The sequence below is a fragment of the Oncorhynchus nerka genome, linkage group LG28 (genome assembly GCF_034236695.1).
Source record: "Oncorhynchus nerka isolate Pitt River linkage group LG28, Oner_Uvic_2.0, whole genome shotgun sequence".
Lineage (NCBI taxonomy): Eukaryota > Metazoa > Chordata > Actinopteri > Salmoniformes > Salmonidae > Oncorhynchus > Oncorhynchus nerka.
The window spans coordinates 37,191,194-37,205,014 of record NC_088423.1 but is presented as its reverse complement, the minus strand read 5'-3'; the positions used below and the strand labels follow the sequence as shown (position 1 = coordinate 37,205,014).

At 42.5% G+C, this 13,821-nt stretch overlaps 1 protein-coding gene across 13 annotated transcripts in view; it reads left to right on the top strand.

Moving 5' to 3' along the window:
- The window catches only part of LOC115113196 (pleckstrin homology domain-containing family A member 1-like), a 36,042-nt gene that overhangs the window by 12,253 nt on the left and 9,968 nt on the right, over positions 1–13,821 (top strand). For 11 of the 13 annotated variants that reach the window (XM_065012784.1, XM_029640560.2, XM_029640559.2 and 8 more), the window contains 6 exons: positions 1,206–1,417; positions 6,670–6,726; positions 7,078–7,123; positions 12,720–12,817; positions 13,194–13,325; positions 13,572–13,712. In XM_065012784.1, coding sequence (XP_064868856.1) covers positions 1,277–1,417; positions 6,670–6,726; positions 7,078–7,123; positions 12,720–12,817; positions 13,194–13,325; positions 13,572–13,712 — 615 coding nt within the window. In that variant the 5' untranslated portion in view covers positions 1,206–1,276. The remainder of the gene's footprint in view (positions 1–1,205; positions 1,418–6,669; positions 6,727–7,077; positions 7,124–12,719; positions 12,818–13,193; positions 13,326–13,571; positions 13,713–13,821) is intronic. The other 2 variants (XM_065012781.1, XM_065012782.1) reach the window with 1 other exon arrangement.

The following is a 13,821-nucleotide window of genomic DNA, read 5'->3' as shown; positions in this document are numbered from 1 at the left end:
TTATAAAGAATAGCTCATGCCGTTAACCAGCATTTTTCTCCTGTTTTATTGGTTTTCATATCAACTTTCTTTTGTTGTCCAGAAGCCAAAAGCACAGTCCTAGTCATATTTCTTTCTAAGTTTCTAATCTGTCACGTGGAACTACTCACATTGGGTGTGCAGTTTAGAAATGTGATTTCCGCAAATTGCATTTGGGCAAGTGTTTTGAAAATGTTTATATTAGGTGCTTCATTACAGGGGTTTCATGTTCAATAATAGGCAATAGCCTTTTCACTGTTTCCATTAAGCTCTTAATAAGAGCTTAATGGCATCCTTGTATGCATGCATAGTTTCAGAGAGGAAGAGGCGAAGCAAGAGGTTTCACTCTGTCCAAAATAAGTCCAATGCATTTTCTATGGCTTATTTTGGGCCTAAGCTTGTCGCCTGCCTTACCACCTTGGTACGATTCCCGTTCGTTAGGGCGAAAACATAAGCATCCCATTTTATACACATCTCTGCTAGTATTTTCTGTTGGTCACTTCATTTTACTGTTTGGAAAAAAATGTAACCATTTTGTTGAGCAGTTAACGAGGGTCAGTTAGTCAGCAGCAAAATTGACAGAAATGTGCATCCCTAGATGACAGTTTAACCATGCTACAGCAATGTGTGCAGTATTATATCCACACAAGTTTTACGTTTACCTACATGTTGTAAGCTTTCACTAGTCTTGATTTGGAGAGTTGAAATCAAAATGAGTAATTTGAACCACCAGGAGATGTCAGTTGGTTGGTTGGCTGGCTGCTCAGTCTTTGAGTTAATAAATATTGCTCAACCCAGCTCCTCAGAGAATCTGGTTGTTGAGATGTTGACTGAGCTCCAGGTCTGTACTGGAAATGAAACTCTTCTCAGTCAAGTTACCGTCTATGAAATTATTTCTCAGCTAATTCTCAGCTTTGAGTTTGTAGAGGCGAAAGAAAGGCTTGGGTAGACGGCAAAGGCTTACCAGATGTGAAGGGAGGGAGGAGAAAAAAGAAGAGGGGGGATGGTAGAGTAGGTGACAGAAGGAAACTGATTACATGGAAAGGGATAAATGAGAGAGTTTAAGTTTGTCACATGATCCTAGTACCAGGTGGCTGAGAGGCTGCCAAGGCTTGCCAGAGAACACTGGACTGGACAACTCTTCATTACACCTTATCCAATAACTTCCCTCTCTTCCCTCCCTCCAGGCTCTCCTCCATCTAACCTCTTCTCCTCCTCTCTCCCGGCCCCTGGGTCAGGGAATGTGCCAGCCCCGGAGATGCCTTACGTGGATCGGCAGAACCGGATCTGTGGCTTCCTGGACATCGAAGAAAACGAGAGCAGTGGGAAGTTCCTGCGCCGCTACTTCATCCTGGACACCCAGCCGGGCAGCCTGGTGTGGTACATGGATAACCCTCAGGTAACATACAGTAGGACAGCTGGCGAGCATTAGCTGTTAGCATTGTGGATGTTACTTTCAGGGACGGGCATTTTGAAATATTATATATTACAGGTAACTGCCAAAATAATAGGGTGTTGTGCCACCACAAGCCGCCAGAACAGCTTCAATGCAATTTGGCAAGGTTTCTAAAAGTGTCTGGAACTCTATTGGAGGGATGCAATTCTATAAAAACTATTCTTCCACATTGCATTCTATCATTTGTTGTTTTGTTGGTGGTGGTGGAAGACGCTGTCTCAGGTGCCGCTGAAGAATCTCCAACAAGTAGGGTCCTGTAAAAGTTTTTAATAGAACATCCAATTTAGTTGTTTTTCTATGTTGACTACAATTCTTAACCACATCAGGAAACTACGTTTTAGGTTTTGGATTTTTTATTGTTGTTGCATGTACTCATTAATTCCAGTACGCACATAGCAAGAGGCTGTTGGTTAATGGTGTTTTTTGTAGCGCCCGTGATGGTAGAGTTGAGGCAAATAATCATGATATTATTCTGCCAGGTAAGCATAGGCTACTTTGTCGTTAACATTGAACTGTTTTTGGCCTTTCCATTTACCAGAAGATTTTTCATTAGCATCATCGCTAACGGCTACACAGTGGTAGCTGTGCACACCGTACATACACAGAGGGGGACTCGTTGCCTCTTCAAAAAGTTGCAGGAAATCCAAGTCACTGATTCATTCTGTTCATGTCTTATTATAAACTTTATTTTTATTTGTTAAACTTCTTGCGACTATCAAACCCGTATCCGGGAGCGTAATCATAGCCTCAAGCTCATTACCATAACGCAACGTTAACTATTCATGAAAATCGCAAATGAAAGAAATATATTCAAGCACAAGCTTAGCCTTTTGTTAACAACACTGTCATCTCAGATTTTCAAAATATGCTTTTCAACCATAGCTACACAAGCATTTGTGTAAGAGTATTGATATCCTAGCATAGCATTAAGCCTAGCATTCAGCAGGCAACATTTTCACAAAAACAAGAAAAGCATTCAAATAAAATCATTTACCTTTGAAGAACTTTGGATGTTTTCAATGACAAGACTCTCAGTTAGATAGCAAATGTTCATTTTTTCCCAAAATATTATTTGTGTAGGAGAAATCGCTACGTTTTGTTCATCACGTTTGGCTAAGAAAAAAATCTGAAAATGCAGTCACTACAACGCCAAAATTTTTACCAAATTAACTCCATAACAGAAACATGGCAAACGTTGTTTAGAATCAATCCTCAAGGTGTTTTTCACATATCTATTCGATGATAAATCATTCGTGGCAGTTGGGTTTCTCCTCAGAAGCAAACGGAAAAATACTGCAGCTGGAGATTACGCAATAATTCCGACGGAGGACACCAAGCGACCACCTGGTAGATGTAGTCTAAAATGGTCAATCTTCCAATGATATGCCTCCAAATACGTCACAATGCTGTCGACACTATGGGGAAACGACAGAAAGTCTAAGCTCATTCGTGGCCCATTCACAGCCATATAAGGAGTCATTGGAACACAGCGCCTTCAAAATCTGGGGCACTTCCTGTTTGAAATTTCATCTTGGTTTCGCCTGTAGCATCAGTTCTGTGGCACTCACAAACAATATCTTTGCCGTTTTGGAAACGTTAGTGTTTTCTATCCAAAGCTGTCACTGATATGCATAGTCGAGCATCTTGTCGTGACAAAATATCGCGCTTAAAACGGGAACGTTTTTTATCCAAAAATGAAATACCGCCCCTAGAGTTCCAAGAGGTTTTTAAGTTAAATAAATGTTTTAATATTGTTGAATTACATATTATTCTCTGGATTCCGTGATTCCGTCCGTGTTTTCTGTTTCGCAGATTTTATATGGCCCCACATAAGTGTTCAATTGGGTTGAGATCTGGTGATCGACACACACCCTTTAACCCCCCCCCGCCACCCCTTATACTCCTTTTAAGAAGGAAGTGGTCCGATGAAGCAGATGCTAAGCTACAGGAACAGCACAGACTGGAATATGTTCCTCGATTCATCTGCTATGTTTTTCTTTAAAGGCAGTAAATGAGGCTGAATTAACTGTTTCGCTGCCAGACAAGGTTCCGCTGATAGCCAGGTGTAGCAGTGGTAAGGATTCACGCCATGGTGCTGAAAAGACAAGCAGCCATACTGCTTGTTCTGTGCGTGATTTCCTGCAAGACAGGAATGTCAGTGTTCTGCCATGGCCAGAGAAGAGCCTGGATCTTAATCCCATTGAGCACGTTTGGGACCTGTTGGATAGGTGGAAGAAATGTCCGGAAACTTGCAGGTGCCTTGGTGGAAGAGTGGGGTAACATCTCACAGCAATAACTGGAAAATCTGGTGTAGTCCATGAGGAGGAGATGCACTGCAGTACTTAATGCAGCTGGTGGCCACCCAGATACCGACTGACTTTTGATTTTGACCCCCCTTTGTTCAGGGACACACTATTCCATTTTTGTTAGTCACATGTCTGTGGAACTTGTTCAGTTTATGTCTGCTGTTGAATCTTGTCATGTTCATAAAAATATTTACACATGTTAAGTTTGCTGAAAATAAACACAGTTGACAGTGCGGGGACGTTACTTTTTTTGCTCAGTTTACTATAGTAGTAAAGGCCAAATTCAATATTTGACCTTAAATTCATAATCAAATATCCAAATTATCCATGGTGTGACCTTAAAACAATTCCAAATGTCAGCTAAAACTTTTAAGACTTAATGACTGCATCAACAACATTGTCCCCACAGTGACCATACAATATATACAGTGCCTTCAGAAAGCATTCACACCCCTTGCCTTTCCCACATTTTGTTGTTACAAAGTGGGATTGAAATGGATTGAATTGTATTTTTTTTGTCAACGATCTACACAAAATACTCTGTCAAAGTCAAAGAACAATTCTAACATCTGCTGTTTCCTGAAGTCCACGATCATCTCCTTTGTTTTGTTTTGTTGATGTTGAGTGAGAGGTTATTTTCCTGACACCATACTCCGAGAGCCCTCACCACCTCCCTGTAGGCTGTCTCGTCATTGTTGGTATTCAAGCCTACTACTGTTGTCTTCTGCAAACTTGATGATTAAGTTGGAGGCGTGCATGACCACGCAATCATGAGTGAACAGGGAGTACAGGAGGGGGCTAAGCACGCACCCTTTTGGGGCCTCAGTGTTGAGGATCAGCGGGGTGGAGATGTTGTTTCCTACCTTCACCACCTGGAGGTGGCCTGTCAGGAAGTCCATGACCCAATTACACAGGGTGGGGTTGAGACCCAGGGCCTCAAGCTTAATAATGAACAGCATTCTTACATAGGTATTTCTCATGTCCAGATGGGATTGTGCAGTGTGATGGCGATTGCATCGTCTGTGGACCTATTGGGGTGGTTTGCCAATTGAAGAGGGTCTAGGGTGACAGGTAAGGTGGAGGTGATGTGATCCTTGACTAGTCTCTCAAAGGACTTCATGATGACAGAAGTGAGTTCTATGGGGCGATTAGTTCAGTTACCTTTGCATTCTTGGGTACAGGAACAATGGTGGCCATCTTGAAGCATGTGGGGACAGCAGACTGGGATAGGGAGAGATTGAATATGTCCGTAAACACACCAGCCAGCTGGTCTGCGCATTTTCTGAGGACTCGGCTTGGGATGCCGTCTAGGCTGGCAGCTTGTGGGGATTTTACTCGCGTCTGCCACAGAGAAGGACAGCCCTCAGTCCTTGATAGCGGGCTGCGTCTGTGGCACTATATTATCTTCATAGCGGGTAAAGAAGGTGTTTAGTTTGTCTGGAAGCAAGGTCAGCGTTCTGTGCAGGCCAGTTCATCTCGACAAACCTTTTTTGTGTGGACCTCACGGGGTGTTGTCATGCTGAAACAGGAAAGGGCCTTCCCCAAACTATTGCCACAATGTTGGAAGCATGGAGTCGTCTAGAATGTCATTTTATGCTGTAGCGTCAAGATTTCCCTTCACTGGAACTAAGGGGCCTAGCCCGAACCATGAAAAACAGCCCCAGACCATTATTCCTCCTCCACTGAACTTTACAGCTGGCACTATAAATTCGGGCAGGTAGCGGTCTCCTGGCATCCGCCAAAACCAGATACTTCAGATTGTGAAGCGTAATGCATCACTCCAGGGAATGCGTTTCCACTGCTCCAGAGTCCAATGGCGGCGAGCTTTACACCACTCCAGCCGATGCTTGGCATTGCACGTGGTGATCTTAGGCTTGTGCTCAGCCATGGAAATCCTTTTCATGAAGCACCTGACAAACAGTTCATGTGCTGATGTTGCTTCCAGAGGCAGTTTGGAACTCGGTAGCGAGTGTTGCATCCGAGGACATGAATTTTACGCGCTTTAGCACTTGGTGGTCCGGTTTTGTGAGCTTGTGTGGCCTACCTTTTTGCGGCTGAGTCGTTGTTGCTCCTAGACACTTCACAATAACAGCACTTACAGGTGCAGCTCTAGCAGGGCAAAAAAATGGATAAACTGACTAGTTGGTGTCATCCTATGATGGTGCCGTGTTGAATGTCACTGAGCCCTTGTTTGTTGATGGGGATTGAAAGGCTGTGTAGTCACTTTTTATACACAAATAGCCAAATCCACTAATTTGAAGGGGTGTCCACATACTTTTGAATATATTGTGTAGCTACCTCAATTACCTCATGCCCCAGCACATTGACTCAGTACTGTTACTCCCTGTATATAGCCATGATATTTTTACGCATAATTGTTATGTGAAATGGCCCCTGTCAAAATTGTTGTTTTTGTTCAAATGTTTTGCGCTTGTAATGCATCATAATGCATCTTTGAAAAATAACTATGACATACCTAATGAATAAAACAAGACTTTGGTGACACCCCTCTGTGTATTTGGAACTTTTGGAAATGAAGCTCCTCCTCCCTGTGCCAGCCCTACAATCTTTACAGACTTAGCGAGTGTGCTAAAACGTAAGTTATTCATGCCTTTTGCAGAGAGTGAATAATTCCTCCATGTTCATTTAATAGAGAGAAAATCTAAGTTCAATCATAATCTTAATAACCGAACAATGTAGCTTAAATCCACTTTTGTTCTCATTTTTTGTTGAAGTTCCCTCGTAACCCACTGTCTCTTATTTAGAATACCCCAAATGCATAATATGAGAGCACCCCGCATATAAGGTCATGGTTTGCATCAGGGTTTATAACAATTTACAGTATTCAATGCTGTATAATAGTTCCTCACCTAACTATTTCCCAAATAGAACCTGCCCATTGGTGCGGACTGTGTTGGCTCACTCAAACTCACATACATCTCCAAGGTAAGAGATTTGCTCATGAATTTGCACATCATTGATTTTATACAGTCTCGATAGGTGCTTGTTGAAAAAAGGGATATTAATATACACTGAGTAAACCAAACATTAAGAACATCTTCCTAATATTGACTTGAATCCCCCCCCTCCCCCAGGCACAAACCAATGTGCCTGGCATTTAATATTTCTTTAACCTGGCTTCTTCCCTTCATCTACACTGATTTGAAGTGGATTTAACATCAGTAAGGAATCATAGCATTCACCTGGTCACTGTCAAGGAAAGAGCAGGTGTTTTAAATGATCCGTTCACTGTGAGCAGTCGTTAATTGTGGTTTTTGTACTTCTCTTGCCTCGTAGGTCAGCGACGCCACTAAGCAGAGACCAAAGGCGGAGTTTTGCTTTGGTAAGATTGTTTTGAGAATAACTATTCTCTTTCCTCTGCTCAATTCATATGGAAATGTTTGCAACTTGGCTGGGCTTTTTATGACCTCTTCAGCATTTATAAACCATAGCCAAAGATTCTGTAAACTTAGTTCTAGATTTATTTATCTTGCTCCTTTGCACCCCAGTATCTCTACTTGCCTATTCATCTTCTGCACATCTACCATTCCAGTGTTTATTTGCTATATTGTAATAACTTTGCCACCATGGCCTATTTATTGCCTTACCTCTCTTATCTTACCTCATTTGCACATACTGTATATATACTTTTCTACTGTATTATTGACTGTATGTTTGTTTATTCCATGTGTAACTCTGTTTTGTATGTGTCAAAACTGTTTTGCTTTATCTTGGCCAGGTCGCAGTTGCAAATGAGAACTTGTTCTCAACTAGCCTACCTGGTTAAATAAAGGTGAAATAATAAAAATTGAAATAAAGTTTATATGGCCATGGGCTCTTTTTCCCCAGTTGTGTTAAGCTGAGTTGGCCAAATGATGAATACATATGGGGGTAGCTGAGTCCATGTTTCTGTCCAGCAATAAATTCATATCTTTTCAGGATTGACAATGACCATATGTCTGCCCTGACAGATGCCACTATGAACACAAGGCTAGAGTGTTTAGATTAACTTGAACCTGTCACCTCTTTCACCTCTGCATGCTTTCCCCTTGGCATGCTAAGGACATCCCTGCTTAGGTTCAACAGAGGTATGCAGGGTAGCAGCTGACCAGGGTACTTACTGTATAAGGTCCCTTCTTGCCCTCTTAGTTTATCTGGTTCAGGTGTGTGTGTGTGTGTGTGTGTCAGCATTTAAAGACGATTTTATGGTCATTCCGGCATCTGCATTGGCCGTACAGCATTTACTGCGATGCGGCCTCCGTAGAAGTCAGGGCATTCATACTACTAGTGCTTTGTGGTGCAGAGCTGTTGTCACAGATGTGAGTTTGTGTTAATACAGGACGTACAGCCCCACCTACCGTCAACCAATCATGTCAGTGTGCAGCTATACAGAGCCCTCCGCATTGCTAAAACATTTGGGAGGCGCGCAGCCATGAAGTACGGAGCTTGATTTGGCCTTCACAAGCCTCCAGAGGTTCCGCAGTTGCGTCGCACCCTCTGTCCGGAGCCTCAGGACCGTATTGCCACATCAGGCATAAATTGGCTTTTAGACTTGGGTGGTATACCTTATAGCGGCATATTTGGAAATAGCCACTGTATGTTTTAATTTTTTTTGCTCAATAATGTCAATACCGTTAACTATTTATTTTGAAGTTTTTTTTAATACATTTGAATATTTGTAACTACTTTTTAACCTCTTAAATGTGAAATCCCACGTTTGGGGAACCTGCGCTGTTCTGGTACCGATTCCGACCGACATCTTTACTTATAAATTGATCTGTGGACACCATAGATCGAAATGAGCGATAGCCCTGGTTCCCAACAGACACAGTAGTGCCATTTTTTTTTTACCTGTGTGACGTAGGATGTGAGATCTGAAACCACTTGTATCTGGGATGTCCCTCCTACCATTTAATTCGCTCTTCCGACTTTCCATCAACTCTTTGCTGAACTGCCCACTGACAAAGCACATGCGTGCAATCCTTACAATGTAGTGCAGTAGGAGAGAGTGGTTTCATCACTGTAGCATATTCAGAGATTGATTTATAGCCATTCATCTAAAATAAATCTGATTTTAAACCCCAAAAATATATACTTTTAGGACAATATTAATGAGATGAAAGGTGAGTTCCTAGCAAGTTCAGGAAGCAAAGCTAGAGCTCTGTGAGCCGTTCACAGCGATGGGGGCAAACGTTTTGATCGAGAGAAAATATGCAATGTTTCTTTAACACTTAACATACAAATATGTATTTTGCAGTTATAAGGAAGGTGAAATCTTAATAATTTTATAATTTGATGACACTATTTATAATGCATACAAGTCCGTTCAAGCCTTGTTCATACAGTTTTGTTGAATAGGATATGCATCATAAAATATTTCATATTATACTTGAACTTGTGTCCTCAAACGTGACTACACCTCAGCAGTTTAACATTTTTATTTTTACCAGAAAGATGAGATTTTCACCTTTTTAATTGAGTATGCAGCATTACTAGTTATTGTTTATGGCCATCTCATTATAAACAACTTTTGGGGGTTACGCAGATTTACATTTAACTGGTTTTATGTAAATACCTGCAGTCCTCTTGTGCAATACGGTAGGAGATACATTTTTCAATTTGAAGCTTACCAGTAGTCCCCAGTGTAGTCCCTTACCAGTAGTCCCCAGGTGATGTTTGTTTTAAAAGCACACAACGACGAGAGAGCCTTGTGAGTCACTCACTGTTGTGCAGTACACGCCAGGTGATTTAGTTACAGTATGGAATTCACAACTAAATGTTTGCCAGCTAAATATTTTTTAACATAAAGTTAAGTCTGAAATGTGCTAAATGCTTTGCAATTGTGCATTTGGTTTGATCATTTAGTAGCTAGTTGACTGTCTAGCGAAGGGGTTAGCTTCTTCCAAAATCAAGCTTCACTTGATTTTGATCCCCAATGTTTGTTTTGTGCATGAAACAGAGTATAACAATTTGTTTTATTATTTGTATAAGCTTTATAAGCTGGCATATATGTCCTTAAAATAGGTCAGTGGATCAGTGGGGTTTTGTTGAGTTCCGGTATTTCCGAATATCTTGGTGGCACAAGGTTGGTATGACAATCTGGATACCGCCTAAGCCTAGTCGTGGCTCTGATGCTGCTGTGTGACTCAACCACACACGTTTTGTGTGTGATTGCAGCTGTGAGTCAGATCTTAGATGACCTCTCCCAGCTTGTTATTCACTTCTATTGATAACCCCCACCACCTTTGGTAAACACCTCTTCAGCCAGACTGTGTTGGTACAGCTTAAAGTGGGGTAAATTGTTTGTGGTAACATGGCATATACACACCCCTGCCAGATACCATTTTAGCACATTTAGATTAATTGCCTAATCTTATTTTCTTCCATGGTCTACTTGTCTCAGTATGTTTAACAAAATGCCCATGCCATGTCTGCCTGTTACTGATTCTCTCCCACTCATTGAATCACTCATTTATTCCACAGCATTAATGTTCAATCAATGGTGATCTCTCTGCTTTCAGTTTCTATCACTGTGGGATTTGTGTGGACATGACTTGTGAGAAGGACTCTAAAGTGCAACCATTTTATTGTCAAATATTTTGCTGTGCCAGATAACCTTTGTAATGATCAGGCTTCGCTGTACCGCTGTTTGTCAGTGCCCTAGAGCACAGATTCGTGAACATGGTGGTTGCACCATTACTACAGAGAGCCACTTGTCTCAAAAGTTGTCACCCATATTACCGGCATAACGTTTTTTTCCTTCTATTGTGCGCTGGTCTGGATGCATCTCTGTTGGTGGGTCGCATTTTACATGATTAAACTGTCGCAGGCTGTTCCAAAACCACTTGCGGGCCATTAACACCTTGTCAGTCATGTTATCTCTAGTCCTGCAGATTAAATAATTGTTCCTTTTTATGATGCAAGTATCAAGCTTGGTACACTAATACAGGATACCTTCAGGAACATTTTAAAGATTAGAGGCAGTCTGGGAAGCCTGTCAGTCAACCGGATTTCCTGTTGGAAGAAAATAGGTTAAAACGGAGAAAAGGCGGCGAAGTTAGAGGGATATTAAGAGCCCAAAATCTGTCTTCTCCAGCAGGTGCTGTTTTTTCATATTTCTTTGCTCACCATGCAAGGAGTTTTTGTATTGACGGTCAATGAGTGTCGAATTTGGATAAAACATTTTATGGCTTATTTGCTACGTGTGGCTTATTTGATTGTATAGATGTTTTGTAATGCTTAGGTTGTTATGAGTGTACTGATTTAACTTTGAGAAGAAACACTATCGGAATTGTGCCTTTTGTTCACAAGCGTGTAGCCCTCATTGGCCCACCTGATCTTGCCTTCGCCCGACTGTTTTCCATTTTTGAATAAATGTATTTTCAATGTTAGAGCGGCCACTAGAGTATCTGATCAATATAATGGGTAATCTGTGGGTAAATCCTTCCAAACAATATTTAAATGAATTTGTAATTTTATCTAGGCTTGGGCGGTATCCAGATTGTCATACACTATATATTCAAAAGTATGTGAACACCCCTTCAAATTAGTGGATTTGGCTATTTCAGCCACACCTGTTGCTGACGTGTATAAAATTGAGCAACCAGCCATGCATTCTCCATAGACAAACATAAAATGGGTTTCTATGGCCAAGCAGCTTCACACAAGCCTAAAATCATCATGTGCAATTCCAAGCGTCGGCTGGAGTGGTGTAAAGCTCTCCGCCATTGGACTCTGGAGCAATAGAAACGTGTTCTCTGGAGTGATGAATCACGCTGAGAGAGAGACTTAGTAATGATGGTGTTTAAGTTGTGCTTGGCCATGCAGTCATGGGTGTACATGGAGTACAGGAGGGACTAAGCACTCACCCCTGAGGGGCCCCCGTGTTGATGATCAGCATGGCAGAGGTGTTGTTGCCTACCCTTACAAACTGGGGGTGGAGGGAGGTCTTTACTACTGGGGTCCTTAGCTTAGTGATGCACTTTGTTGGCACTGATGTTGAACACTGAGCTGTAGTCCATGAACAACATTCTCACATAGCTGTTCCTTTTGTCCAGGTGCGAAAGGGCAGTGTGGAGTGCGATTGAGATTGTGGATCTGTTGGGGCGGTATGCGAATTGGAGTGGGTCTAGGGTTTCCGGGATGATGGTGTTGATGACCAGCTTTTTAAAGCATTTCATGGCTACCGGCATGAGTGCTACGGGCAGTAGTCATTTAGGCAGGTTACTTGGGGACATGGACTATGGTGGTCTGCTTGAAACTTGTAGGTATTACAGACTCGGTCAGGGAGAGGTTGAAAATGTTGGTGAAGACTAATTGCCTGTTGGTCCGCGCATGCTCTGTGTACATGTCCTGGTAATCGGTCTGGCCCCGCGGCCTTGTCAATGTTGAACTGTTTAAAGGTCTTGTTCACATCGGCTATGGAGAGCGTGATCAGAGTCGTCCGGAACAGCTGGTGCTCTAAAAGGCATTTAGCCCGTCTGGTAGGCTCGGCTATAATGTAATTTAACACATTGATCAGAAGGGGAGAAGGCGAAAAGTAGAGGAAGTTGGGGATTAAATAATTAAGAGATAACGATATATGGAGACAGGAGTGCTCTCTGTGCCGGAATCAGGAATTGACCTAAAAACCCTTTGTGATTGACAAGTGCGTGTGTGATTTGTGATGGCCTCCAGCCCTTTTTTGTTAACATTGGGGATGAATGGTCATTACAGAGGGGATAGGTAGGGCTGCTGATGGCTTTGATGCCATTTTCCACTCTCATATAATGGACCCAATGCTCCTGCTATGCCTAGTCTTATTAGTAACAGCAGACAATCCTCTCTCTTCCCTCTCAACCAAGCTCTAATTAAGCTACAGTGTTTTATGTTGTCAACTTTTGAATTGGGTCACTCACTATTGTCTTCTCTTTCTTGGCCTTTCCCTTCCTCTTTCTCAGTCATCAATGCTGGCATGAGGAAATTCTTCCTCCAGGCCAATGATCAGCAGGACCTGGTGGAATGGGTGAATGCTCTCAACAAGGCCACCAAAATCACTGTGAGTCTCACTCAATTCTGCACTGTCTTCTATTACTAAGGACCTGAAGACCCAGCCTAGTCCTCTTTAGAAAACGATGATTTCCTGTTCATGACTGAATATTTCCTGTTAAAGTGAGTAAAATCTCAAGATTTCACTTGTGTGTGAGTCAGATAGTGACTCAGGATGGTGTATTGTTGGTAGACCTTTCTGCCCTTGATTTGGGGGAGCTGTGCAGTACTCCCACTCTAATCTTGGAATCTCTCCAACCTCAAAAAGGGCTAGAAACAGGAGAGGATGTCTGCAGAAGTGATTAACCAACATACACAGAAACAGTCACAGAATCGAGGTCTACTGTACATGTTATGAATGTTTGTCACACTGTTTTCTCTTGCAGGTGCCAAAGTCATGTAATGCCCAACAGAATGTGGAGAACCAGAAAGCTCTTCTGGACATCCTGGGACCCAAGAAGCAGGTCTCCTACAGGACTGACATCATTGGGGGAGTTCCCATCATCACCCAGACGCAGGTAGCCAAGGCTAGCCGCCCTACCTATCCCTAACCCTAGCTAGTTGCATGTCAATAGAGTTGCAGTTGATAGTTTGAGCATCTACAGTCCTTCTTTAGGGTCCTTCTTTAGACATAATGACTTATGTCTACCCCCATAACTCGGCCTCACTAGATATTGCCTTACCTAGTCAGCCTCTTATTAAGTTGTACATTTAACTGAGATGTTGTGGATGTAAATCACCTTTGGTGTATTTCCCTCCAACAGCAGGAAGGGGGAGAGGGCCAGGAGGGTTCGGAGCGTGAGTTGCTGCGGAGGTCGTACAGCCAGCTGCCATACTTCCTGGGCAGGCCGACCCAGGACCGGGCGGTCATCAAGTCTGGATACTGTGTGAAGCAGGGAGCTGTGGTGTGTGTAATGGACTATGGTGGGGTACAGTGAGAGGCTCTGAGTTTGGGGTACTTTAGGTTAAAGTACGAGGCCATGAGTATGAGGAAGTAAATTGCAATTTTGTTCC